We start from the raw sequence: 25650 nt of genomic DNA on the forward strand, positions 1-25650 counted from the left end.
AATAAGTATCCCTTATTATTTTAAAATCTGTTATATAATTTTATTATATAAAATATATGTGTGATTATATATTCTTTACACACACCCTTGCGCGTGCACACACAGTGTCCTTTTTTGTTTGAATAGAAATTCATGCTGCCTGAAAATCTTAATCCCTTAGTACGGTACGATATAAAAGTAGAATGATTCACTTAGTACTAATCACAAGTTCCACTTGTGGGAATGCTGAAATGACAAACTAAAACAAGCTGAGCTCCTCATTGATAATGACATGTCACAAAACACATTAGCCTTATAATAGAGAGACCAGTGCCCATAACCAACTTATGTCTGAAAGATTCCTCCACAAACAACATTTAATTTTCTAATTGGTGAGGCCCTCTTCTTACTTGCCTTTTCATCAATTACCCTAGCTGCATCACACTGATCCTCTCCCCCTCATTGGTCCTTGCTCTTTCCCGCTCCTACTCCTCTCCCACCCATCTCCTATCACCTTTACAAGGATGAAAGTAAGGTGGTACGGGCTGGTACGGCGTACCTGTAAAAAGTGGCCGTCGGTACCGGCCACATCTCACTCTCTCCTATTTCCTTGACTCAGAATTTACCAGACATTTTCTTGTTCTGACCTGTCTCAGAATTCCCCCTCTCTGAACATGGATTGTTCATTTTCAGTTCTCACAGTTTACCTTTCCTCCATCCTGTCCATCAATCTCTGCTCTCTGATTCTCTTGCTCCTTGATCTCTCTCTCCTCCACAGACTCCGTGAGCTCTATTTTCAGTTCTACCTTCTTGTGGCAGCACTGTAACGTTGTTGCCCCTTTTGCCCCCCCCCAGGCAGCCGATGGGGGGGGGGGGGGCAAAAGGAGCAGCTGCCCCAGGGCCGGCGATTTAAAAGGGCCCGAGGCTCCAGCCGCCACCGCTGCTACTGCGGCAGCGACCAGAGCCCTGAGCCCTTTAAATGGCTGCTGGAGCCCTGGGCAGCGTGGGCCAGGCAGTGCAGATGGGCTGGCTGGGGGATGCTGACCCCCCCCCCAGCCCCACCCCTTCCACCCGAGGCCCCGCCCCTTGGGGGGGAAGAGCCAGCCCCCGTACCGGTAAGAGTTCAATTTTACTTTCGCTCCTGCACCTTTACCACCAAGTGGTTATCTACTGACAGAGTGGCTTCCACATTTATAACTACGTTTACCTCCCCTACCTCTGACTTCCTTCTGTTAATATTTCAGCTCCACCTTTGGGCTCCCTCCACATCTCACTCTCTCCTACTTCCTTGACTCAGAATTTACCAGACATTTTCTTGTTCTGACCTGTCTCAGAATTCCCCCTCTCTGAACATGGCTTGTTCATTTTCAGTTCTCACAGTTTGCCTTTCCTCCATCCTGTCCATCAATCTCTGCTCTCTGATTCTCTTGCTCCTTGATCTCTCTCTCCTCCACAGACTCCGTGAGCTCTATTTTCAGTTCTACCTTCTTTCTCTAATATTATTAACTCCTTCACTGCCCTCTCTGCCCCAAGACTAGTCCACTCTCTTCCTTCAGCTCTGCCATCTCTCTTTCAACTTCTCCTCTCTGATTTACTTGTGTGTCAAAGCCCTGCTGATTCTTGGACTCTTTCTGAAATCTTTTTCTCAGCCCTTCCTCCTTAACTTCCTTCCCTGATCAGGAGACTGGCATTTTAAAAAAAAAGAATGACATAATTTGTCAGAAACATTCTTTTTTTCCTCCCTTCTCCTTGTTCTGCCTGCTTCTCCTTCATTTCCTCTAAATGCTGATTTAGCTTAAAACTTTTTGAATATCATGTTTGTTCTGGTCGAGCACTTCGTGTTTAGCACTGTATGTTGTTTTTATAAAAGCCCACGGAGAAATACAGTGTTACTCATTATGGATGAGTTTCCCTTTCCTTTTTCCAACAATTCAATGGCATCATATCCTGGACTGCAAAGGAAATTAGATGCCATGATTTTCAGTCTACAGTTTTCAAGCAGTATGAAAGAACCAAATTAGTCCAAAACACTGTGATTCATAATAGTGCTATTGCGGCGCGCTTTGGACCATTACATTTAGATATCTGTTTTTTGGTTGTTGTTTTTTAAAGAAGAGTTATTTTATTACTCTCCGTGCCTTGTGTGCATTTTGGTGTCAATTAGATTAAGAATAGAATTTCCTGCTGGTGAAGAATAAAGCATGTCCCTAGTATTACTCTGTGTAGAACATCTGGGCAAAGGAATATAAAAAATATGGATATCTCAAAGGGGAAAATCGTGAGAGATTACTAAAATCTTCTTTTTTCTTCTAAATCTTAAAAAAAACAAACCACTTTTGTTATGTACATACACTCAAGAGAACAGGAATTCTTACCAAGCTACTAAGATAGGCGTTTGTCTGATGAACAATGAACAAAAGGATGGCTGATGCCTGATAAAGGAATACACACGGCCCCACACTGAAGAGTATGTTTTAAAGTCTCTTGAGAATATTTAAAAATATCAAACATGAGCAACTGAAAACAAATCAACAGACCAAAAATAAAAAAGTGATTTCCTTAAAACAAAACAAAACACAAAGCCACTTATTCTATTCTTTTTAATCTAATCTTAATTAGATATATTGTTCCTGAGAAGAGACTATTTCTTGCTTGATGTCTAAAATACAGCAGTTCTGAATGTAAAAGTTGTAACATTTCTTTTGAACTTCTACCAAAACCTGATCTATTTTTGTTCATTTTTATAACACATTTTCAATGGTTTATCAATACCCCCTTACTGGCAGGAGGTTTAAGTGTTTGTACATGAATTGGAACACACTGTGTATTAGTATGTAGTAAGGGGACATCATAGTGTTAAACAAATGATCTCAAGTACAAGTCTACATTACAACATATCTAGCACAGAGTGGGCAAACTATAAGAGCAAACGGCAATTCTGCTGTGAGAAAACTGGGGGATGTATTCTCTGAGGAGCATTCAATGGCAGAGTGAACCCATTTGTTACAAATCTGCTTTTCTGACAGGGAATGTGTTGATGTCAGATTGCCTATCACTCTGGGAACAACAAACTGAAGTTTCAATTTTAAAATGAGAGAAAAGGCAGAATTTTTGAATTCGTTCTTCTCCCTGGCTATGATGGAGCCTAATACCATTGCAAGTTCTGACTTTTATGCAAATTATGGCATTTTCAATGAAGAGACAGAAATATAGTTTTGACACACACAAAGCACTTTAAAAACTGTTAAAGCTCAAGAAGACAGAATGGTTTAGAGTGCGTACATACCTACAGTGAACCACAATTGGTCCAGCATGTGAAGGATTCAATGTTTTGACTTTTTTCAGAAACTTTAGCATCCCAATGGGTGTGAAAGGCACGCCAAAATCAGGCCAGCTGGTAAAATGGAGCTGTGTTACAAGCCTTGGAACTTTAGAGCCATCATGAAGTTGCTAGAAACACACAAACAGACTGTGAGTGTGACATTTTATGTCCTATATTAAGACTTGCAAACAGATTAGTTACCATAGTCTGACTAACCCATATCCTTGCCATTTAAATTTGAGTAGCATCAGGGTGGTGTCCATGAGAAATAAGATTCACAATTTCTATTAACAATGGGCCAAATCCTGAAGTCCTTATTTACTTCTTACTCCATCCATACTCAGACTAAAAACTCTGACTGGAGTTAGTCTGAGTAAGAACTTCCGGATTTATACCATTGAGAGATGCAAGATGCCAAAGTATCTATGAACTGCTTCATAACAACGCAGATAAGGATGCGGATATACATCTGATACTGGTACATCATCAGACTCAGGATACTACACCACATGAAGCTGGGACTGCTCTAATACAATGAATCCTGTAAGGTAATATTTTAGCTTTTCTCCTTTTATTTTTAATTTACATTTTCAGTGCTAACTATTAAAGGTACAGCCTTAGTGACCCATGTACTCTGTTTAAGCAAAGAACAGGAGGAGTACAGGCAATGGCAATGAAAGCTCCACCAATGTTTTCCAATCCTGATCTGGAGGAACCTCCTCTTGGGCTAAGACAGTAAATTCAGTCTCCATGCTCTCTCAGTCCTTGACCTCTTTCTCAGACTGCCAAGAAGGCTGGTAATTAGCGCCAATTATTACATGAAGCCTTTTCCACTTTGAACTGGACAAAGACCACCAGTTTGTTTCATAAAGACAACTCAGTCTCCATCAACTGGTGACCAAATGTTATCACCACTAACATGTTCCACAGTAAAATTGGAGATAAGAATCTACAGGTGAAAGACACCAAATACCATATGCCATCTAGACTCCCAGCTATTTCCAATCCAGAAGAATTTGATAACTTTTTTTTTTTGCTATATTTTTTCATACAGCTGCTTGGCCAAGAGTTCTTTTTAAATAAGAGTCTTAGCAGCCTCTCCCATATGGCCCATGTTACACTTAGACATGCCTGAATGGTCTCCAGATTAGATTACTCCAGTGTACTTTATACAGGGACTGCTCTGAAGCTACAACTAGCGCTGAATGCAGCTGCCCATCTGATTAGCCGTGTAAGCTGCCAGGAACATATTACGTATATCAGTTTTCTGAAAGCTTCACTGTCTCCCTATGCACTTCCCAAGTGACTCTGCTCTATTCAGCTGTCTATAGTTTGGGTCCTGGCTACTACTACTATCTTATCACTAAGTAGTAATAAATAAATCTATGGTAGTACCCAAAGGCCCTAATTAAGATTAGGGCCCCAAAGTGCTGGGTTCTGCACAAACATGCAAGAGAGACAATCTCTGCTCTAGACCACCTGAGCAAGGGCCCCTCTACCCATGTGGCAACACACCAACTGCCATTAGCTGGGGAACTTCTGCTCACAGTCCTTAGAGCTGAATACCTGGCAGACGCTGCTAGCGTATCCTCAGTGAAAACCCCACTTGCCCTCAAGAATCTTAACCGTTAGCCTTCAGGGCACAGTTAAGACCAAACCACCTCTTCACTCAGGTTTTTAGGGTGATTATGGGCTTGGTAAATGATGTAATGGTGGATGAGAGTCTCCCACAGCTGATACTGTTCAGCAAGTTATGTATATTATTGTGATGGAATGTGTGTGTCTCCTCCCTGTTTGACCCAGGAAGGTGATTAAACCCCTTCAATGGGCAGAAAGGAGGAAGCTAGTTCTGAAAAACTGCTTGAGCAGTCAGATCTGGGGAGAAGAGCTGGCAGTTCTTGCCTGTTAAACATCCAGGACGTGGAACTGACAACTGCGGACAACATGGAAGGAAGCCGCCCTTTGTTTTGTTTTATTTGGATTTGTGGACAAGCTGCCGCAGGACTAATTTTCCTCTGCCTGAGACTAGAATTTTTTTCTCCTTTTTGAGACCTAATATCAAGGTATTTTGACCTCCACACATCCCCTGCAGGGACGGCTGGTGGTCTGTTGCAGTTGCTTTTAATAGTGTTTGATGGCCAGAGATGAAGTGAAGGTGTTTTATAAATACATAAATAGTCCACTCAGTTCATTTTTGATTTGCTGGGAAGCAAAAAGTCCCAATGAGAATGAGAACTGGAATGTAACAGGTAGAAGAGGAGAAGAAGAAAACATTACTTAACATGGTAATTTAAAAAGATGCATCCTTGCTGCAATTCTAAGGCCTAGTCTAAATATTAACGTTACACTGATTAAATTAAACAGGGTTTTGCACCAGTTTAACTAAATCAGTTTTTAAAAATATCTTAAATTAGACAGAATTCTTGAAAATTCTTGTGTAGACAAGGCCTTAATCCCTCTGAATGCATGCTAAGCATTTAATGCATATAGTGAAGGTTATTCCTGGCAAGAAAAAAGATTACACAATTAGAATCTTTTTAAAAAATAAACTTAGTAAAACAGAAGTGTAGGACCAGAAGGAGGTGTTGCCTGATCAGGCATTGCAAAAGGAGGGAAGATTGACCATAACTCTGCAACTGAGGAGCATAAATGGAGAAGTCAATTTATATGTTTCCCCTTCTGCACTCCCTGGTGCACGGGGCATGTCAAGAGAGCGAAGGAGGGTGTCCAGAACACAATGTACTCCAGCTATCCTCAGATGATGTACAGTCCCCAACCAGTGCTGGGGCCAGGCTCTGGCAGAGAATCAGGGAGCTGTAACCCTCCCCCCCGCCGCTTTGCCTGCGCTTGGCCCTTCATGTCTTGAATGGTTTGATAAGAACTCTACCATCTCTAAATAATTTTAATATCTTTTACATTTTTAATGATTTAAAAACTTTCCCTAACTTCAAAAATATTTTTGCACAAAGGAGGGCAAACACACTCCCAAGTTCCTCCAAAATAACACATAATGAATGGGGGCGGGGGGCATGATCAGTGGAAAATATCTTCCAAGGGTGGTTACCTACTCACAGGATCCAATTTGACTGATCCCTCTTTAAACTTAAGTCCTATACAGCCATTAATATTTGCATAATTAATTCTCTTTTACTCCAACAACTCAAGTGGAAATTGATTCTATGAACTTACTGCTCTCTTAGTCTACATATATGTTTCAACTCAATTTTAGTTAAAAACTAAATTTCCAGTTAAATTCATTTTAAACGAAAGCCTGAATTTCTGTTATACTTTGCTTTAAAAAACAAAATAAAAACCAATCTTAAGGAGTATCAAGAGTGCTATTACTTACTGACTGTATACAAAACTTGCGAATGGTGTAGTCCACGAGAACGATACTATCTTCCACAGAAACTCTGATATTTCCGTAAGTCCAGCATCCTTGATCTGGCCAGTATTGATAACATTTATCCTATGCAAACATGCAGTACATACATTTAGTACTTTTAAATATTGTGTGCCTACTTCCATTACTGATGGCATATAGCTATACAATTATTTTAAAGTAATAAAATTAAACCTCTATGAATATTTGGAGTAGGGCTGTTGATTAATCGCAGTTAACTCGCACGATTAACTTTATTATAATTCATCACAATAAATAGCGGTTTTAATCGCACTGTTAAACAATAGAATTCCAACTGAAATTTATTACATATTTTGGATGTTTTTCTACATTTGATACAAAATGATAAATAAAAGAAATAGTATTTTTCAATTCACCTCATACAAGTACTATAGTGCAATCTCTTTTTTGTGAAAGTGCAACTTACAAATGTAGATTTTTTTCTTACATAACTGCACTCAAAAACAAAACAATGTCAAACTTTAGAGCCTACAAGTCCACTCAGTCCTACTTCTTGTTCAGCCAATCGCTCAGACAAACAAGTTTGTTTACATGTGCAGAAGACAATGCTGCCCACTTCTTGTTCACAATGTCACCTGAAAGCGAGAACAGGCGTTCGCATGGCACTGTTGTAGCCGACGTTGCAAGATATATGTGCCAGATGCACTGAAGATTCATATGTCCCTTCATGCTTCAACCACCATTCCAGGGGACATGCGTTCATGCTGATGATGGATTCTGCTCAATAACGATCCAAAGCAGTGCAGACCGACACATGTTCATTTTCATCATCTGACTCAGATGTCACCAGCTGAAGGTTGATTTTCTTTTTTGGTTGTTTGGTTTCTGTAATTTCTGCATCAGAGTGTTGCTCTTTTAAGACTTCTGAAAACATGCTCCACACCTCGACACACTCAGATTTTAGAAGGCACTTCAGATTCTTAAACCTTGGGTTCAGCGCTCTAGTTATCTTGAGAAATTTCACATTGGTACCTTCTTTGCATTTTGTCAAATCTTCAGTGAAAGTTCTTAAAATGAACAACATACTGGGTCATTATCCGAGACTGCTATAACATGAAATATATGGCAGAATGTAGGTAAAACACAGAGCAGGAGACATACAATTCTCCCTCAAGGGGTTCAGGAACAAATTTAATTAACACATTTTTTTAATGAGTGTCATCAGCATGGAAGCATGTCTTCCGGAATAGTGGCCAAAGCATGAAGGGGCATATGAATGTTTAGCATATCTGGCATGTAAATACCTTGCAACGCCGGCTATAACAGTGCCATGCGAATGCCTGTTCTCACTTTTAGGTGACACTGTAAACAAGAAGTGGGTAGCATTGCCTTCCGCACATGTAAACAAACTTGTTTGTCTGTGTGATAGGCTGAACAAGAAGTAGGACTGAGTGGACTTGTAGGCTCTAAAGTTTGACATTGTTTTATTTCTGAATGCAATTTTTTTGTGCGTGCATAATTCTACATTTGTAAGTTCAACTTTCATGATAAAGAGATTGCACTACAGTACTTATATAAAGTGAGTTGAAAAATACTACTATTTTTACTTTTATAGTGCAAATATTTATAGTAAAAAATAAATATGTACACTTTGTATTCTGTGTTGAAATTGAGATCAACATATTTGAAAATGTGGAAAACATCCAAAATATTTAAATAAATGGTATTCTATTATTGTTTAACAGCGTGATTAATCACGTGATTAATTGTGATTAATTTTTTTAATCACAATTCATTTTTTTAAATTGCTTGACAGCCCTAATTTAGAGGATGTTTGTTTTTTAATCTAAAACAGGACATGATTTTAAGGCTTTGTGCTAATGCTCTCAGTGTTAGTTATCTGCATTGTTACACAATGACACAACAGGAAATACATGGTTTGGATGGAGTCTTCACATGCTCCTTTGCAGCCAGATCGTGATGAACGATGTTTTTGGTTTTATTCTTTGTTTTGTTTTAATGACTGTTCCATCTTTTTTATTTGTTTATTTTTCTGATAGTATGCATTTGTCTGACATCTTTAACCCCCAACTCCAGATATAGGGCTGGTTAATAGGTGGGAAACGTCAGCTAACCTTGGGTGAGAGTCATCAGTTGCATGGGGATTCTAGCAGCAGGATAAAAGATAGCAATATGTCTTTTTCTGTGGAATAAGCATTTTACCAACCATTATGGCCTGATGGGTATTTGCCTGAAAGGAGTCTCCAATCTGTTCAAATGAGATTTGGTGACATTTGTGGGCACTAGCATCAGTATGTCAGGCCTTGGTATGAGTATGCAGGAAGGCTGGTAATGTTAAGATTACAGGAAAGGGAGAGGGCCTTGTATACACAAACAGGGAGTACCTCCTTCATAGCTGTTAGGAGCAATCAAACTTAAATAGCTTTTCCTTATTCTGATAAATATATATAACTGTAAAGAGCTGCTGTATAAATTAACTAACATCACTAAGGCACATTAACTATCTCAATGCTTATGATGTTTACCCTCACCCTCCAGAATAATTATCCTTTGATCTTAAGGAGGAATTGTTGGGAGTTATTTTGGAGTTTATCAACACTACTCTTTACCTGGCAGGAGAGGTCACTCTTGAGCAGAACACAGTACAATGTTCTCAGTAACTTGGCATATTCCTTTCACTGCACCCCCAGTTCACATTGCCTGAGGAATCCAAGCTCCAAACCTTCACTTTTAAGTGTTTGGAATGTTTAACTAACTAGCCCACGAGGATAAATAGGCATTTAAAACAAAATTGCCCAAGAGCAAAATTTGTGATGGTGCATTAGTAGGTTTTTTGTTTTTTATCAGGCTTCTTATCATTTTTTTTATCACTACTGGTGAGTCAGCAAAGAAGTTAACTGTGTAATAATCTTGAGCTCTGAAGTGTTAGCCTGCATAATTTCAGTAAATTTTACCGTTCAACCTATACACAAGGAAGGATACATATGAAATAGGAACAGAGGGGAGGGGAGGAACAATACAGATGTGGGGACAGGGGACAGATGTGAGAACAGCAAACCACAAACAGAGTTGTAATGAAGCCTTTCACAATAAAATAGGTTGTTTTCAAATTAGCCATATCCAATTGTAGCGATCACACTATGAACGTAATCATTTTTTTAACTGAAAACTTTTAAAAGTGAGTAATATCAATTCAACATTCATTCCTACTCTCAGTCCAACCTATAAGGCCAGTCTCACATACATTGCAGCAGAAGCAAAAAAAGGGCTTCATTTCAATTTGCCTTTGGCTTAAAGTCTGACAGTGAGGCAGTGTAACACATGATAAAAAGATTCGTTATGAGGAAATTAGTCACCAGGGAATATTTATAAGCTTGAAATTTTGTAAGTTACAACTACATTTTTAGCAGAGACTTAAAACCTCAGAAAGGACTGGAAAAGGAAGTGGTGGCAGCCATTAACAGTCAGATGCTAAGCTGCACATTGCAGCCAGAGGCTACTTAATGTGGGGACTATTTCAGGCTGATCAAAACTGAAATACAAGTTACTTACCTCTTTTCTTTCTTTCAGGTTTGTTAACATAACAATAATTGCAGATTTCTGCTCCCATATCATCCTCCAGAAATCATTAACTGTTTCTTGTTTAGGTCCTGCACATAGAATACAGTTCTATACTCAAGAGACATAAAGAAAACAAGCAATATCACAGTACACAAGAACATTTTTCTCTTCACTCATGAGTAACCAGCTCATATCTCATGAAAATATACCTCAGTTTTACAGATGCACTATATGTACACTGAAAATCTCACTTCTTTGAAGCACAGCTATATGAACTCTATCAATTTACAGAAAACATTTACTATGTTATACAATCACTGTAATCACTTCTTGAAACAATGGGATTTTTGTATTTACACAAGGACAGTTTGCAAGACCCAGCATAATAGCTCCAACTGGCATGACTGGAAGTTCGACCAGTTGTAATACCATTATCATCAAATGGGCCTGCACCAGTAGAGGCAGAAACTGAGTTGGGTCTATCTAGCTTCCAGATTGATTGGGTGGGGTGAGTGGACTCAGAATATTTCCAGCAGTAGGCTGGCATTTCAAACACAGTCCATGCTCCAGGCAGGTTGGTCCACAGCTCTTGGAGACATATATGCTGCTGCTTGGAGAGCAGGCTTGTCCCACCTTTCTAAGAGCAGCAGCCATTCCCCCTCCCTCTAGATACATTATGTGCTTTAGGTCAGGCAATGGGCTCAGTTTAGTCTTTCTAACTTACAACTCTCCCTTTGATGACCATGATTTAGCAGACCAACTTATTCATGCTTAGGAAGGAATTTTTGATCTGGTAACATATTAACCTTGATGTGGGCTGTGAGGTTTTTTCTGGGTGTGTGGGAGGAGTGGGGGGCATGAGGAGTGCATTCTGGTGCCTATAAGTACAAAAATGGAGAGAGGAAAATACATTACCTTGAGCAGCTATAAATTTATTCTTTTCTTTGTAACCCTACAGAAATAAAATGTATGGTTAGTTAAAGAATAAACCACCAAGATATGCTTTAAGACAAATATCTATTTGATATTTAGTTTACAATTAAAATTAGCAATCTGAATGAAAGTGAATGTATGTATTAGCTTACATCTATGTATGAAGCGTTAATATAGTCTGAAGATTGAACTCCATCTATTTGGGTCAAAATGACTCTGGAATGATCATCTGGAAAGAAAGAAACTGTTATTAGGGTCTCTATGGTAGATTTATAGTACTTATATCTATCAGAAATTTTCCTCAAAATACAAAGCCCTTTAACATGCCAGTGATAGATCTGCACTTTTATGAACCACAGTATTTGCATTATTATTCCGCCATCATTAAATAACATAAAAGGCTGACTAATACAGTATATATAACAGATATGTCATATGGGCCAAATCATGCTGACCTTACTGATGTAAAACTTATGGAAGATTTTGGTCCCTTACACTCTTGTTTCACCAGAGCCTGCAAACAGTGACTTTGAACACATGCTGCAAGGCTCATCTGTTTCAAAGGGATTTTTAGATGAATAGATGGAATAATTTGTTTTAGGTAGCTGTGAAGAGGTCTCTTTGAATTGTATTGTAATTGTACAGTGCACAGAGCTTTTGGATAGCAAGTTAACAAGCCTTCACTATAAAAATCCTGCAGCACCTCCATACTTACACTGGGTTACTGAGAATGCAATAATTTTTGCATAGTGTGCAACACATTTGTAATAATAGATAAGATTTATTAGATACTTCAAGCTTGGCCCATATACTCAAAGCTCTTTTCTTTTTTATTGCACAAATCTGAACTGAGTTTCAAGAGAACCATCCTACATTTTTGGGCAATTCTAAGGCTTCATATCAAACCCGCTGAAATTAAAGACAAATTTACTGGAAGGCAATTATTATCCAAAGAGACACCACTGCAAAAGAAGCTTACTTTGCAGATGTATGATTGGTAACATATAAATTGCATTATTTTTGGGGTCAATTAATCAGCTTTACTCAGGTATACTCAGTGAATGCAGACAACATTACAGGCATGATTGCTATAAGAGGCATCCAGACATTTGACTGATATTTAGAAAATAAACTGTTAAGTCTTACAAGGAAGGATGTTGGGATATCTATTTTTCTCTCTGTTTTCTTCTTTATTTGCCATTTCAAATGTTCCTTGCATGCATCGGGCTGGTAACGACTATAGCAAAAACATGTAAAGTCAAGGAAATGCAAGAACATCCTGTATTAAATGTTAGCTGCACAGTACTTAAAAAAAGATGCCATTACACACAATGGCCTACATCTAAGATAAGTAATTTCTCAGTACATTGTAATTCTTCAAAAAAAGCAATTTTTCCTCATCTTTCTAAAATAACTCAAAACCTTTCGATAACTCAGAACTCCAACACTACATTTTAAATTCTAACTTTGAAGAACACTGTGACTTTTGCTATTTAAGAGAGCAAATAAATGATTGAAACTCAGACTGCCATTGCAAAACACCATATGACATAATGACTCATAATGCTGTGACCCAGTCAGAAAGATGTGCGTGTACAATACCACAGGGCTCTGACTTTGAAATTTGGTTGTATGGATCAAATTTGATTTTAATACATGAATACATTTGACTATTAGCAAAGAAGGCTCAAAAATGTTAAGAAAACTGAATATCAAACATCCGCTCCATTCAGTTCAGGGCCTGGGCGAGGGAATCCAAAGGTGATTTTGTATCGCCTTTATGCCCTGAGCCTAGGGATGGCCTTGGGGGCTGCTGGCCCATTAGGATGACTAAAATGGTACCCAACGTTTAACCAACCTGGTAGTAATCAGGTAAACCTGGGATTGTGAATAAACTCTTAGTCACATACTAAGTACCTGAAAATAAATGCTTTTGTCATGACAATGAAAATGAGATTAATTAACAGGAAATTAACAGGAAAATTTTATTATGTGAATAATAAAGGATAGGGAGAAAAGGAAGGAGACAGCAATAACTCCAAGACCAGAGAGAATGAGATGGAACCTGCTGGACAGCCTCCAAAACTGTGGAGAGGCATTTGAAAACACTCCGACCCCGTGTGAACCCCTGTGGGGCTCAGAGGAGAAGAGGACAGAGAAAGGGATATTTGGATGTGGAGTTTTCATTCCAAATTTTTGTTTATTTGAGAGACTTTGCTGCTAGACTGGACAGAGCCAAGTGGGCGTAATTTAAAGGGCCAGCCGGGAGAAGCTGATGCAGGGTCATTGCTGGTTACCAGAATAGTATAAAAGGGACTTAGTGTAAATGAGAATCGGGTTCAAGATCTTTGTCTATGTCACAATCCTGATGCAATTTTTATGCCCTCTCACCACAGTCGCAGTAGTTCTACATTTCAGAACCACAGTCACTATTTGTGCCTTTTCCCACCCTTCTTTCAAGCTTTTTATTTTTTTCCAGGAACTTGCTCAAACGGAACATAACTATATTATGTGAATCACCTAAGAGAAAGATGACAGAGTATCTATTTCAAGAAACACTCAGTGCAGCAATCCCTGCCTGATTCTGGCAACACATTATGTGGAATTCCCCCTTAAAAACACTGATGAAGCAGAGTTCTCAGGACTGAACAATGAATGAATATAACTATTAATATAAATTGCCCTTTGTGTTAATTTTTATCATGAAATAGTAGCATGTTTTCGTGTTTGGTTTCTGTACACTACTAACAAACTTATGAACATTTTATTAAAAAGGTTAAGAAAAAGTTAACTAGAACATTTTAAACATAAATAAAAGTAATTTATTTTGTTTTTGCATATAATCTTATTCCCTTGTTTCCCTCTATGAATAAAGTCCACAAATTTTGAAGTCCCTAATTAACTGTTATGAAAATCATTCAAAAAGAACTTAAAATGTACAACAATAAAAAAGGACCTGCATTAATAAACACCAGAAAATCTAACATAATTAAATATTTTCAATAAAGCACAAGAGACCTACTTCCTCTTTAAACAGTGCTTTTAAACTTGAAAAGTTGGTCAAAATATTCTTGGACATCCTGTCCCGCAATGCTGCATTTTCACTAAAAGAGCACATAAAAACAGTGCAATGGGCTGGATTGCCTCTTCCCACAGTAACCCCTTTTTTCCTCCCCCCGCCACACGGAAGGTAAAGAAAGGAGAAAAAACCTCTGCAATGACTTTTTAAAGAGTTCTTCTCTTATGAGACAAGACTTGGTACTTCAGAACAAGGATCCCCCAGGATCAGAAGGATGACAAGACTATGCATGGGTATGTCTTCACTCAAGTGACTCCTCTCAAGTTAGCCTACCTCAAGTGGGAGCAGCCATACTGAGAAACCACATTCAAGTTGCTGTGTCCACAGTGGTACTGAACTGGCTCTTGTGTGGCACTAAGACTTCTGGAGAACATATCCCATGCTACAGTAAGATAAGCTGCTCTATGAATTCTTTCCAAGTAAATTACTGGAGAACTTGTCTGTCCTTTTTGGGCAAACAGGGGGAACTTGGAATGGCACTGGAGAACTAGTGGCAATTGAGTAGCACTAGCCTGTATCCACATGAGAGATTATTAGTTGCTGATGAGTTATACTCACTCAAGCTTTAGCCTATATCCCCTTTTGAGTCAAATCAAGTTAAAAGCACCACCACATGAGTTAAGGGTTTGTGTATGTGGACAGGACTCAAATTAGGAGCAACACTCAAGTTATAACTTAAGTTAACATTGCATTTAAGACACAGATCGAGGGACGTGATCGTTCCCCTCTATTCGACATTGGTGAGGCCTCATCTGAAGTACTGTGTCCAGTTTTGGGCCCCACACTACAAGAAGGATGTGAAAAATTGGAAAACGTCCAGCGGAGGGCAACAAAAATTATTAGGGGACTGGAACACATGACTTATGAGGAGAGGCTGAGGGAACTGGGATTTTCAGTCTGCGGAAGAGAAGAATGAGGCGGGATTTGATAGCTGCTTTCAACTACCTGAAAGGGGGTTCCAAAGAGGATGGATCTAGACTGTTCTCAGTTGTAGCAGATGACAGAACGAGGAGTAATGGTCTCAGGTTGCAGTGGGGGAGGTTTAGATTGGATATTAGGAAAAAAATTTTCACTAGGAGGGTGGTGAAACACTGGAATGCGTTACCTAGGGAGGTGGTGGAATTTCCTTCCTTAGAAGTTTTTAAGGTCAGGCTTGACAAAGCCCTGGCTGGGATGATTTAGTTGGGGATTGGTCCTGCTTTGAGCAGGGGTTTGAACTAGATGACCTCCTGAGGTCCCTTCCAACCCTGATATTCTATTCTAACCCCTATGACCAGACCTAGTGCTTTGTGTCTGCTCATTACTCCCGACAGCCCGTCTGCCTGGTAACATGTCTCCATTGGAGCCATACTACCAGAGATTCCTGTGACCATAGCTGCCTTGCTATGTTGCCTAAAGGGGGGTTTTGAACTGTGAAGGAGCATTCATCTTTTCTATCTATCTCTACAAGGGAACAAGGTGCACCTGTCCCCATTTAACATGCATGCCCCATCCTGTCCTGCCTCATCCCCACACCCTTCTCGAATTCAGTTCCTGAGGACGTAGAGGAATCCTGGGGAAGGAGGTTCTGCCATGAAGACAGCTGAGTCACCTCCCCCCATTCGCTCACTCTCGTATGAGATCCATGTGCACATCTGGAGGCCATGATCTCACCCAACATGTTTACATTGTTTAAAAAGTCATTCTTTCATCTCTCTGAGTTTGAATATTACCTGAACCAAACCACAGTAAACTGTTTTATAACTTTCTGAAAAGAATGCTTAGACACTATAATGTTCAACATCTCCACTTTAATTATAACTGTATTTTTTGTGAGGCCTGATTCTGCCAACACTTATGCATATGGCAAATCGCATTGAATGTGCTTATAAAAATAAAATGCGATAAAGAATACACACGCCAAACATATCTGCTCAGTCACTGCCCTCATGTCATACTCCTTTCCTCATGCTCCATTTGTATTTTTGTCTGACTCATGTATTTACATGAGGAATCCCATTGGCTCCAGCGGGACTACTGACATGCTTCAAGTTAATCATGTGCATAAGTGTTTGCAGGATCAGGGCCTTAAATCATAAATTCTCTGAGGCAGTAACCTGGTCCTCATACATGTCTGCAAAGCACCAAGCACACTTTCTGCTATGTAAATAAATAATGATAAATATAAATAAGGCACGTTTATGGGGCGGGCATTTGCAAAAAAACAAGCAAACTAGATAGCATAGTATTTAATTATTTGTTGTGAAAAAAGACAGCAGATGAATGCTGTTTTTTTCCACATACAAACAGAAAAATGAAACACCTACAGGGCAGAATTCTGTTACTCACTTTCACAATACTACTTTCATTTCATTTATCTAGATTTACACTGAACATTAAAAAAAAAGGCCTATCAAAGGCTCCAGGTGCCTTTGCCGTATACATGAAACATTTTTGGAGGCTCAGAGTCCTTGATTGGTACTCTCAGCAGCCTTCCAGCTATCGCAGCTTCTGAGGCCTCCAGAATTGACTATAATCTTTAACTTTGATTAAACATACTATTTTCTTTGTTTAACCAAAGGTCACTGAGACTGAAGGTAGCAGGAGAACCTACTGGGAGCGATAATCAACTCCAGTCCTGGGCAGATCACTAGCACAATACTGTGGGACTTCCCAGTGATCCACCAGGAAGATGGGTGGTGTGTATGTGTGAGCAACTGTCTCCCTACTAGGAGGTTTTTGTTCTTTCTTCAAGCACAGGTGCTGGAACTAGGGGTGCTGTTGCACCTTCTGGATTGAAGTGAAGTGGTTTCCATTATATACAAGGTTTACTGTTTGGTTCAGTGGCTCTCAGCACCCCATTATAAAAATTGTTCCACCACCTCTGACTTCAAGCTCAGCAACTATTTTCTCTAGTCTCCTTCTTAGCATATGCACAACGTGTCTCAGGTGGCACGTGACCAGGATTCAGCACCAATTTTGGTCCACTGGTTGGATCAGTAGCTTCCCTGGCCTGGACCAGGTACTGAGGGGGAGTGCAAAGTGAATTCTGATCCATGCCCAGTGAGTGGCTTTATTTTGGTCTCATGATTTTGCTCTTTCACCTATGACTTGAAGGAGGCCAATTTTACAGTCTGTAATGAGGGCCTTTAGCAGAGCCATTCCCCAGGCAATCTAACGAGCTCAGCTGGCCTGCAGTAGGCTGCCTGGCTGGCTATACTACCTGATTGGCTGGAAAAGTCACCAGACCAGCTCTTAAACCCAGCAGTGGCAACAATTCAGTGGCTGCTCAAACATTCACCCATGGCTGGGATAGCTCCTGCAACTGTTTGTTCACGCCCTGCTCCTGCCCTGGACCCAGCTATGCCTCTGCCTTGCCTCAGTCCAGGTAACCCAGCTCTGAACCTTGGCTCTGATTCCTGACTGCCAACTTCAAACTCTGACTCTTGGCTCTGGCCTCTGATTCCGATTCTGATCCTCAGCTCCAATTCCTGACTTCTGATTCTGGCTCTGACCCATTGTTCTGGCTTCTTGCCTCTGACCCTGGACTCCTATTCTTGGCTACCCACTCCTAATCCAACTACTACAATTCACAACTGAGGCCTCAAACTTTGCCATAGGTGCAGTACAATTGCAACATGTGGGCCCCTGCAACCACCTCCACACCTGTGCCTTTTATTCTCAGAAGCTAACCCTGGCAGAATAAAACTACACTATTTGGGACAAGGAGCTACTGGCTATCAAGGTGGATTTCAAGGAGTGGTGCCACCTCCTAGAAGGAGCCAAGTTTTGAATTCAAGTCCTGATGGACCACAAGAACTTTGAGTACCTATAGATGCCTTAAGCAATGCCAGATCTGCTGGTCTCTCATTTGCTTGCTTTGACTTTGTGGTAACCTATCACCTGGGGACAAGAAACAGGAGGGCAGATGCCTTGTCCCACAAAGACAAATATCTTGAACCTGGTGAAGAGCACTTTGACACCATGCTTAAGGCATCCAACTTTATCAACAGGATGATGGATGGTCTGACATCCTCCATCCACTTCCTGCTCCCAATGACCAGTTTGCAACCCAGATCCACCAGACCCTGAACAATGTGGTTAGTTCCAACTACAGAATGGCCTCCCTTATCTCTTCTCAAGGACTGTATTTATGTTCTGGAGGGACAACCTAGGCTTCAGATATTGAACCTATGCCATGATTTGCCACTCGCAGGCCATTTTGGACAATTCAAGACCTGCAATCAGGGCTTGTGAAGCTTCTGGTGGCTAGGCCTACAAGCTTACATCAAGAATTATATACGGTCCTGCAACTATATCAAGAAACCATGATCATGAACGCTAGGTCTCCTCCAGCCTCTGCCCACGCCTCCGCAGCCTTCATCTACTATATCAATGGACTTTATTGTAGAACTGCCATGCTCCCAGGGACACACTGTAATCCTGGTTGTTGTCAACCTCCTAACAATGATGGCACTCTTTACCCATATAATACTGTTCCTACCACACGGGACATGGCTCAGCTCTTCTTGCAAAATGTCTTCTGCTATCATGGGTTAACAACAGGCATTGTATCAGACTGGGGGTCCCAGTTTATCTCCTGACTCTGGTTGGAATTTCTCAGACTCCTTGGCATCAAATCCCTCTTCTCATCCACTTATCACTGGCATACTAATGGGCAAACAGAAAAGGTCAATCAAATCTTGAAGCAGTATCTTTACTGCCTTCTTTTGAGTTTCCACCGGGATGACTGGCTTCCCTTGCTGTGCTATGCTGAATTCGCATGTAACAATGCAATCTACACCTTAAAACAACATATCCCTTCTTTACAAACAGTGGCTTTCAGACCCACTTCTACCTAGACTTGCCCATGAATTCTCCAGTACTGACCACTGCAGATTCAGCTGCCCACCTATAGCAGGTGCACCTGCAGTCTACCAAAGAAGCCTACAAACATCACATGGACCAGGCCGAATCTGGCTGTAGGAGACAAGGTGTGGCTCTCTGCCCATAACCTTAAATCAAGCTGCCCATCTGCCAAACTGGACTGTCAATACCTGAATCCTTTCAAGATTATATAACAGGTGAACCCAGTGGCCTTCTGGTTACAGCTGTCTGAATCTTTGAAGATCCACCCATCTTTCACATCTCACTTTTAAAGCCCTACACTGAGAACTCATACCCAAACTGCTCCAATCCTCCACTGCCATCCATAACAGTCCGTGGACAGGAGGAGTACTTGGTCCTCTGAGTCCTTGACTCTTGGCAAATTAGGGGAAGATTCTGGTACATGGTGGACTCGGAAGGATGCAGTCCAGATGAGTGGTCTTGGGAACCAGTACAGAACATCCACACGCTGGACCTGTTCTGAAAGTTCTGCTGGAGGTACCCCTAGAAACCGGGCCCCAAGGCCACTAAGTGTTGTCCTTGAGGGCTTGCAGCAGGGTCAGTCTGAAAGCAGGGCCTGCAGCAGAACCAGTCTCCAGGCAACCAAATTAGCATAACTGGCCTGTAGTAGGCTGTCTGATTGGGTATGCCACCTAATTGGTTGGAAAAATCAACAGACTGGCTCTTAATCCCAGCAGCAGCAGTTCAGCGGCTGTTCAAAGCATTCACCCATGGCTGCGATTGCTTATGCTTGTTCCCAGTCTTGCTCCCGCTTTGTTCCAACCTTACCCCTGCCTTGCCTCATTGCAGCCTCAGATTTGAAGCTTGGCTCTGATTCCTGACCAATGACTTCAACTCTGATCCTTGGCTCTGACATCTGGCCTTTGATTCCAGCTCCAATCCTTAGCTCCTATTCATGGTTACTGGCTTCTGCTCCAACTCTGACTCTTGGCCTCTAATTCCAGCTCTGATCCTTGGCTCCTAATCCTGACTCCTATTCCAACTGCTAAGTATGACTCCTGCTCCAACCTCTAGGGACAACTGCTCACATCCTGGTCTCCGACAATACCAAGTGTAGAGCAAACAACTGATAGAATGTAATCCTCATCTTCCATGCAAGCAGCTGCAGTGGGGTTATTATAATGCGAAAAAACCATCAAGAATACCTCGTTGACCATTCTCCTCAATGTTTTAAGATATTGCTTTGATATTGCATGTGAACTTACATAAATAGGTCTCTGACCACGATGGTCAGACTCATTCAGTTTGCAAGCAAAAGTTCACGTATTTAGAGAACACTGTAGAACACAAGCAAAGCAACGTACATTTTAAAACAAAAATAGATTGCCAGGTTTCACCACTGACTATACTGCGTTTTTTTAAATTAGGAGATTCAAAATTCACCAATGTCCTAGTGCACTGGGATACAACTCTTCTTAAATTAACATTTTTTAAAAATGTTACTCAGGTAATCCTGTCATTTGATAGTGACTACATTGCACATGGAGCAGCAGCACAAACACACGTCAAACATATAATCAAACCACCAACATAAAAAAACATGCTGCCAATTATGAAGCTCACTTAATACTGTATTTCAGTCCTAAGGGCACTGCCTTACAGTATCTAAGGGCATGTCTGCACTTGCCATTTAAAGAGGAAAAAGTCCCTTTTTTGCGCAAAAACCGGGGGAACGTCTACACTTATTAATGACTTTTTGCGGTGAAACTCAGATGTTTCACTGCAAAAAGAAAACCACCTCCATGAGAAGCGTACAGCTCTTACCGGTGATGCTTTTGCGGTGATGTGCTAGTGAAGACACGTTCTTCCTGTTTACACAGCTTTTAACCTCCTGAGGATATCCCACAGTGCCTCGATGACCACTCTGGCCAGCAGCTCTGCTGCTCTGATGCCAGGTAAACAGACGTCCACCCCTCCCCCTGTAAAGCCCCGGGAACTTTGAAACTCCCCTTCCTGTTTTTTTGGCAAGTGCTCACTTATCATCTGGCCAGGTGACAATGCCTGCTCCATGAAGCAAACGATCCCCTGCTTGGAGCAATGCTGAGCTGCTGGAGCTGATCAGCGTTTGGGGAGAGGAGGCTGTGCAGGGACCGAGGATGCCCCACGATCACCCCCCACCCTTCCCACAAGGCCCATCGTCAAAATGGAGAGAGCTGCACTGTGGGATAGCTGCCCTCAGAGTGCGCTCTTATCAGCGATGGAAGTGCTGCTAATGTAAACACTCTCTGACGCCTGAGGAATTAAGTGAGTACACAAACCAGCACTTTACTTTCACCAATTCCTTATCACTGGTGAAACTTACAGCGCAAAAACTCTGCAAACGTAGACATATCCTAACTGATAGTTGCATATTGGCCCAGTTGAGTCTGTATTTAACACACTATATATGGTTCTAAGCTGCTCAGTTCTGCCATGAGATGTTGAGGGAAGTGAAAATGAATAATAAGTGGGTGTGGAATGGCTCCTGAAATAGCAGAAGCTTGGGAGTGGACCCAACATGGCATACTTCTCCCCATACTTCCCCCTCCACAAGAGCCAGGTAAAATCCATCTATGTAGCCACCATGCAGCTGCAAATCTGGGGCAATGGGGAGCAAACACGCTGTCTTTCTGACCAAGCAAAATACTTCAGGAAAGCCTTCTTGCTCAGGCAGCCAATGGAACCAGGGCTCCTCTGCCAATAATGCTGCTGAGATGTGGGTTTAGTGGAGAACTGCCGAGAGGCACTCACCCTCCTTACACATGCCACGTAGATCTGAGCAGAACCCCAAAGAGCAGAGTTTCCCAAAGATCATTGAGCTATACCGGTTTAAAAGGCCATGGCTCTCTTGTTCCCGTGCCATAAGCTTCTCCCTACAGAGGGGAGACTGTCATTCTCAGAGGCTTGAATGCTGCAGAGCTTTCTATCTTCCTTCCCCTTCCTCTGGGGGAGGAGGGCATCAAGACAGCAGAGTTTAAGATCCCAGACATTGATAAAACAAAACAGTTCAGTTTTTCCAAATGTGGTGCCTCACTATCACAACACTAATTAGAATTTATAACTTTTTCTGTAAAACGGATGCCTGTACTCTTTAGCATCAAGGAAGGGAGAGAAAGAGAGCGAGAGACACCTCAGTGGATTAGAGTTCTACTTTGAGACACTTCTGTGTTCAAACTCAGGAGAGAGCACAAATGAGAATCACTTTAGTTCTCCACCATGAGCCCTACTGGACATTTGTCCCCACGGCTAATCAACTGTACAATCCAACACATATAGCAATCTCTCTGAAGACCAGAACTGAAATAACTGGGTGTTAAACATCAATAATGAAGAGCATTAGCAAGCTGTGTGGAGAAGCTTACACTGTACTTGTGTAACACTGACAGACCCCGGTTGTCAGCGGGCGGGACTGAACCTGGTGCCTCTGGAACTTAGTGCATGAGCCTCTACTTCACGAGTTAAAAGCCAACTGGCTCTTAGCTAAGGCTGTAGGGCAGACTCATTAATCTCTAAGTGGTCTCAGCAGTACTGGTTTACAATGGCTCCGGTGGTGCTATGGCACCAGGCCCACACTTGGAAGGGGCCTACATTTGGAAGGGTTAATCCAGCCTGGGCCAAAGCCCAGCAATGTGAAGAGTCAGCAATTTCCCAGCACCAGCTGAAACACTCAGCAGCCTGGGGTGTGCAGTGCGCAGTTGCAACAGGGACTGGGTGTTGCAGGGTAGTTTGCACGCCGCAGTGTTCCGCTGGGGCCCTGGGACTTGCGCTGTCAGCTGTGCTACTAGTCCCAGAACGCCCTGCACCGTGTTGCCAGCTGCCCCAGCTGAAGTGGGCGGAGCGGACCAAAAAGAAATCCCAAGCGAGGAAATGGTCTGGTGCAGGGAAAGGATTCCCGGCGCTAATCCCGCTGCGTCCTCCCTCCCCCTTGGGGCACGGGTTGGGAGCTCCTGGCTTCCCCCACCTCCGAGTCTCCCCCATTGTCCTGGGGTGGTGGGGAGCTGGGGGCGGCCGCTGTGCTGTGACTCCCAGGTGGTGTGCAGACCCCCAGCGACTGTGATGCCCGGAGGCTCCTGGGCACTGTCTCAACCTGAAACTTCAGGGTGGGGGGTGGTTGTCTGTGGTCCCTGGGAGCAGGGTGGGTGGTGACAGCGGGGTTTGTCAGTGCTGGCTGCTATACCCCCGGCCAGTGGGAATGCCCAGAAACTGTCCCCCTGTAATCGGGGAGGGGAGAGGGTGCAGCGTGGTTTGGGGGGAAAGAGGTAGTTGTGGGGCAAGTCCGACTGCGATGGGGGAGCTGGCGGTGAGTCTGTGTGGGGGGGTGTAGGAGAAGCAGGGTGTTAAGGTGGGGGTTGGTGTGACAGGGGGCAGAGGGAGGGAGGGGAGAGTTTGGGTTGAAGGTGGGGGTTGGCTCAGTGTGTGGAGGGGGTAATAGAAGGGAGGGAGGTGACAGCCCTGGGGTGAAAGTGTGAGGGGGTGAGCAGTAGCAGGGAGATTGAGGAGAGCCTTTCTTTGGGGGTTAGTTGTGTGGGGTGGGAACAGTAGGAGAGACTGGGGGGTGAGGAGAGCCCAGGTGTGACGGTTGGGGTAGGAGCCTGAGGCTGGATTGTGGTAGCCTTTGTGGTAAAGTGTGTGTGTGTGTCTCAGTGGCCCTTTCTCCCTGCAAAAGATGGGCACCAGCAATTTTCCTCCCCAAACTCCGCCCCAAAGTTTGGTAAACATTATTGTACCAAATTAGAAAATGCAGCTTTCAAAAAATACATTTACGAAACATAATTTTGGGTGGAGGAGGTGATGCTGGGGAGATACAGGTGCAACACCAGTGACTGCTACATCCGGGCCACACACATGGCTCATAAGTGTGCTAATTAAGCACTTGTGTTCAGGGCTCCAAGTAGGCCCTGAGTGTTTACACAAAAAAGACAAAACTAACAAACAACCCCCTTCCACACAAAGCAAATTCAATGGTATTCTGAGTAAATTGATGTGGAGGTCTCAATCAAGTGTGGCTTCAAATATCTTATTTTGTTTTTGAATAAATGTTTTCATCCCCATCCCGGCAATACCACATTTACTATGTCACGCCGTGCCCACCACAACCACACGGGGGCCCACAAATATGTTTGGCACTCGGCCCACAAAAGGTTAATCCGGCCCTGGGTCTCAGTGCCACTAGAGGGGACAGAACACCACACTCAGAAGGTGTGTGTGTTACACTTGCCCAGCATTCCCCATGCTATAAGTGCCAATGTCACACACATTTAATTACAAAAACACAACAACATTTTTTGGGTTCATATCCATTCTTGATTTCTTCTTCTCCTCCCCGTGATAAAAAACAACACAACTTACATTAAACAAGAAAACAAGCATTAAACAAGAAAACAACAATTACAGAAAACAAGCAGACTTACATTAAATTCTTCCCGAAACCGTTTCCCATCATCTGCTGATCTTATCCGTATTTCTTCCTCCAGATGCTCCACTGGAATAGGAAAGTACTTCTTTGGGCCAGAGGGAGACCTGCTGAGCAGCATCACCCTTTGCTGTTCTGTCAAATCAGAGAAAACAAATGTTAAATGTATACTCAGAATGAGGGACCACTTGTTATTCCATTAATCAAATGATGAGCCAATCAGTTTTGTGAAACACCTTGGAAAAAGGCACAGCATGCCTCTTATGAAACGTGAATCTAACTAATGAGACAAGGTGGGTGAGGTAATCTCTCTTATTGGGCCAACGTCCTGAGACTGACATGGCTACAACTCTACTGCAGTCAAACTCATGACAGAGTTGATTTCCATAAAAATAACAAGCCGAGTGATTTCTCTGAACACACACTGGATTAAAACAATGCCAGAAGCCTGTGTCCTAATGTTAATAATTAGAGTTTCTGACTTTAATTTGTAACAGAATAAAAATGTGATGAAACATCATTTGGAGAGGCAAGAGGGTCTATCAGTTCCTCACACTCACTGGGAAGTGTAGGGATTGGAGGGGAAATTTTTTTAAGATACTTAATTTAAGGGAAATAATTTGTAAATCTATTTTATAAATGGTTGTATTTCTCCAAATAAGCCACAATTTGCCAGACACCAGAAACGCTGTAATATTTACAATAACTACAATTAGGTAAGTGTTTTGCTCTCAATAAACTGCTTTAAGAAGGTAACAAATTCATGAGACTTGTTTGAAGCATTCCTATTGCATCTATAACCAAAAGTATAGGAAGCATCAGTACTTTAATTTAGTTTCTGCCCCAAAACAGTGGAAAACAATATTTGTGCCATGCAGACAGTAGTCCACATTTAAACAGGACCTGAATTTTGAAAGTATACTTTTTCACCTGCAATTCATTGTAGGCACCAATACATACCTGCAGAAATGCAAACACGTGGTCTGGTCTTTCTGCACCAAGCACAGATCAAGAAGCAAATGGAGTTCAGTCCCCGGGTTGCCATACCAGTCCCAAGTTGCTGGCTGCTCTGAGGCTATGTCTACACTACTGCAGTAAATCGATCTAAGCTA

The 25650-nt window shown here is 42.0% G+C and overlaps 1 protein-coding gene across 5 annotated transcripts in view; it reads right to left on the reverse strand.

Moving 5' to 3' along the window:
* The window catches only part of PTPRE (protein tyrosine phosphatase receptor type E), a 251991-nt gene that overhangs the window by 46727 nt on the left and 179614 nt on the right, over window positions 1–25650 (reverse strand). For all 5 annotated transcript variants that reach the window (XM_074959153.1, XM_074959154.1, XM_074959155.1 and 2 more), the window contains 7 exons: window positions 24537–24673; window positions 12327–12417; window positions 11333–11409; window positions 11163–11199; window positions 10239–10336; window positions 6651–6770; window positions 3266–3429 (listed from right to left, as the gene is read on the reverse strand). In XM_074959153.1, coding sequence (XP_074815254.1) covers window positions 3266–3429; window positions 6651–6770; window positions 10239–10336; window positions 11163–11199; window positions 11333–11409; window positions 12327–12417; window positions 24537–24673 — 724 coding nt within the window. The remainder of the gene's footprint in view (window positions 1–3265; window positions 3430–6650; window positions 6771–10238; window positions 10337–11162; window positions 11200–11332; window positions 11410–12326; window positions 12418–24536; window positions 24674–25650) is intronic.

This window comes from Natator depressus, chromosome 7 (assembly GCF_965152275.1).
Source record: "Natator depressus isolate rNatDep1 chromosome 7, rNatDep2.hap1, whole genome shotgun sequence".
Taxonomy (NCBI): Eukaryota; Metazoa; Chordata; order Testudines; family Cheloniidae; genus Natator; species Natator depressus.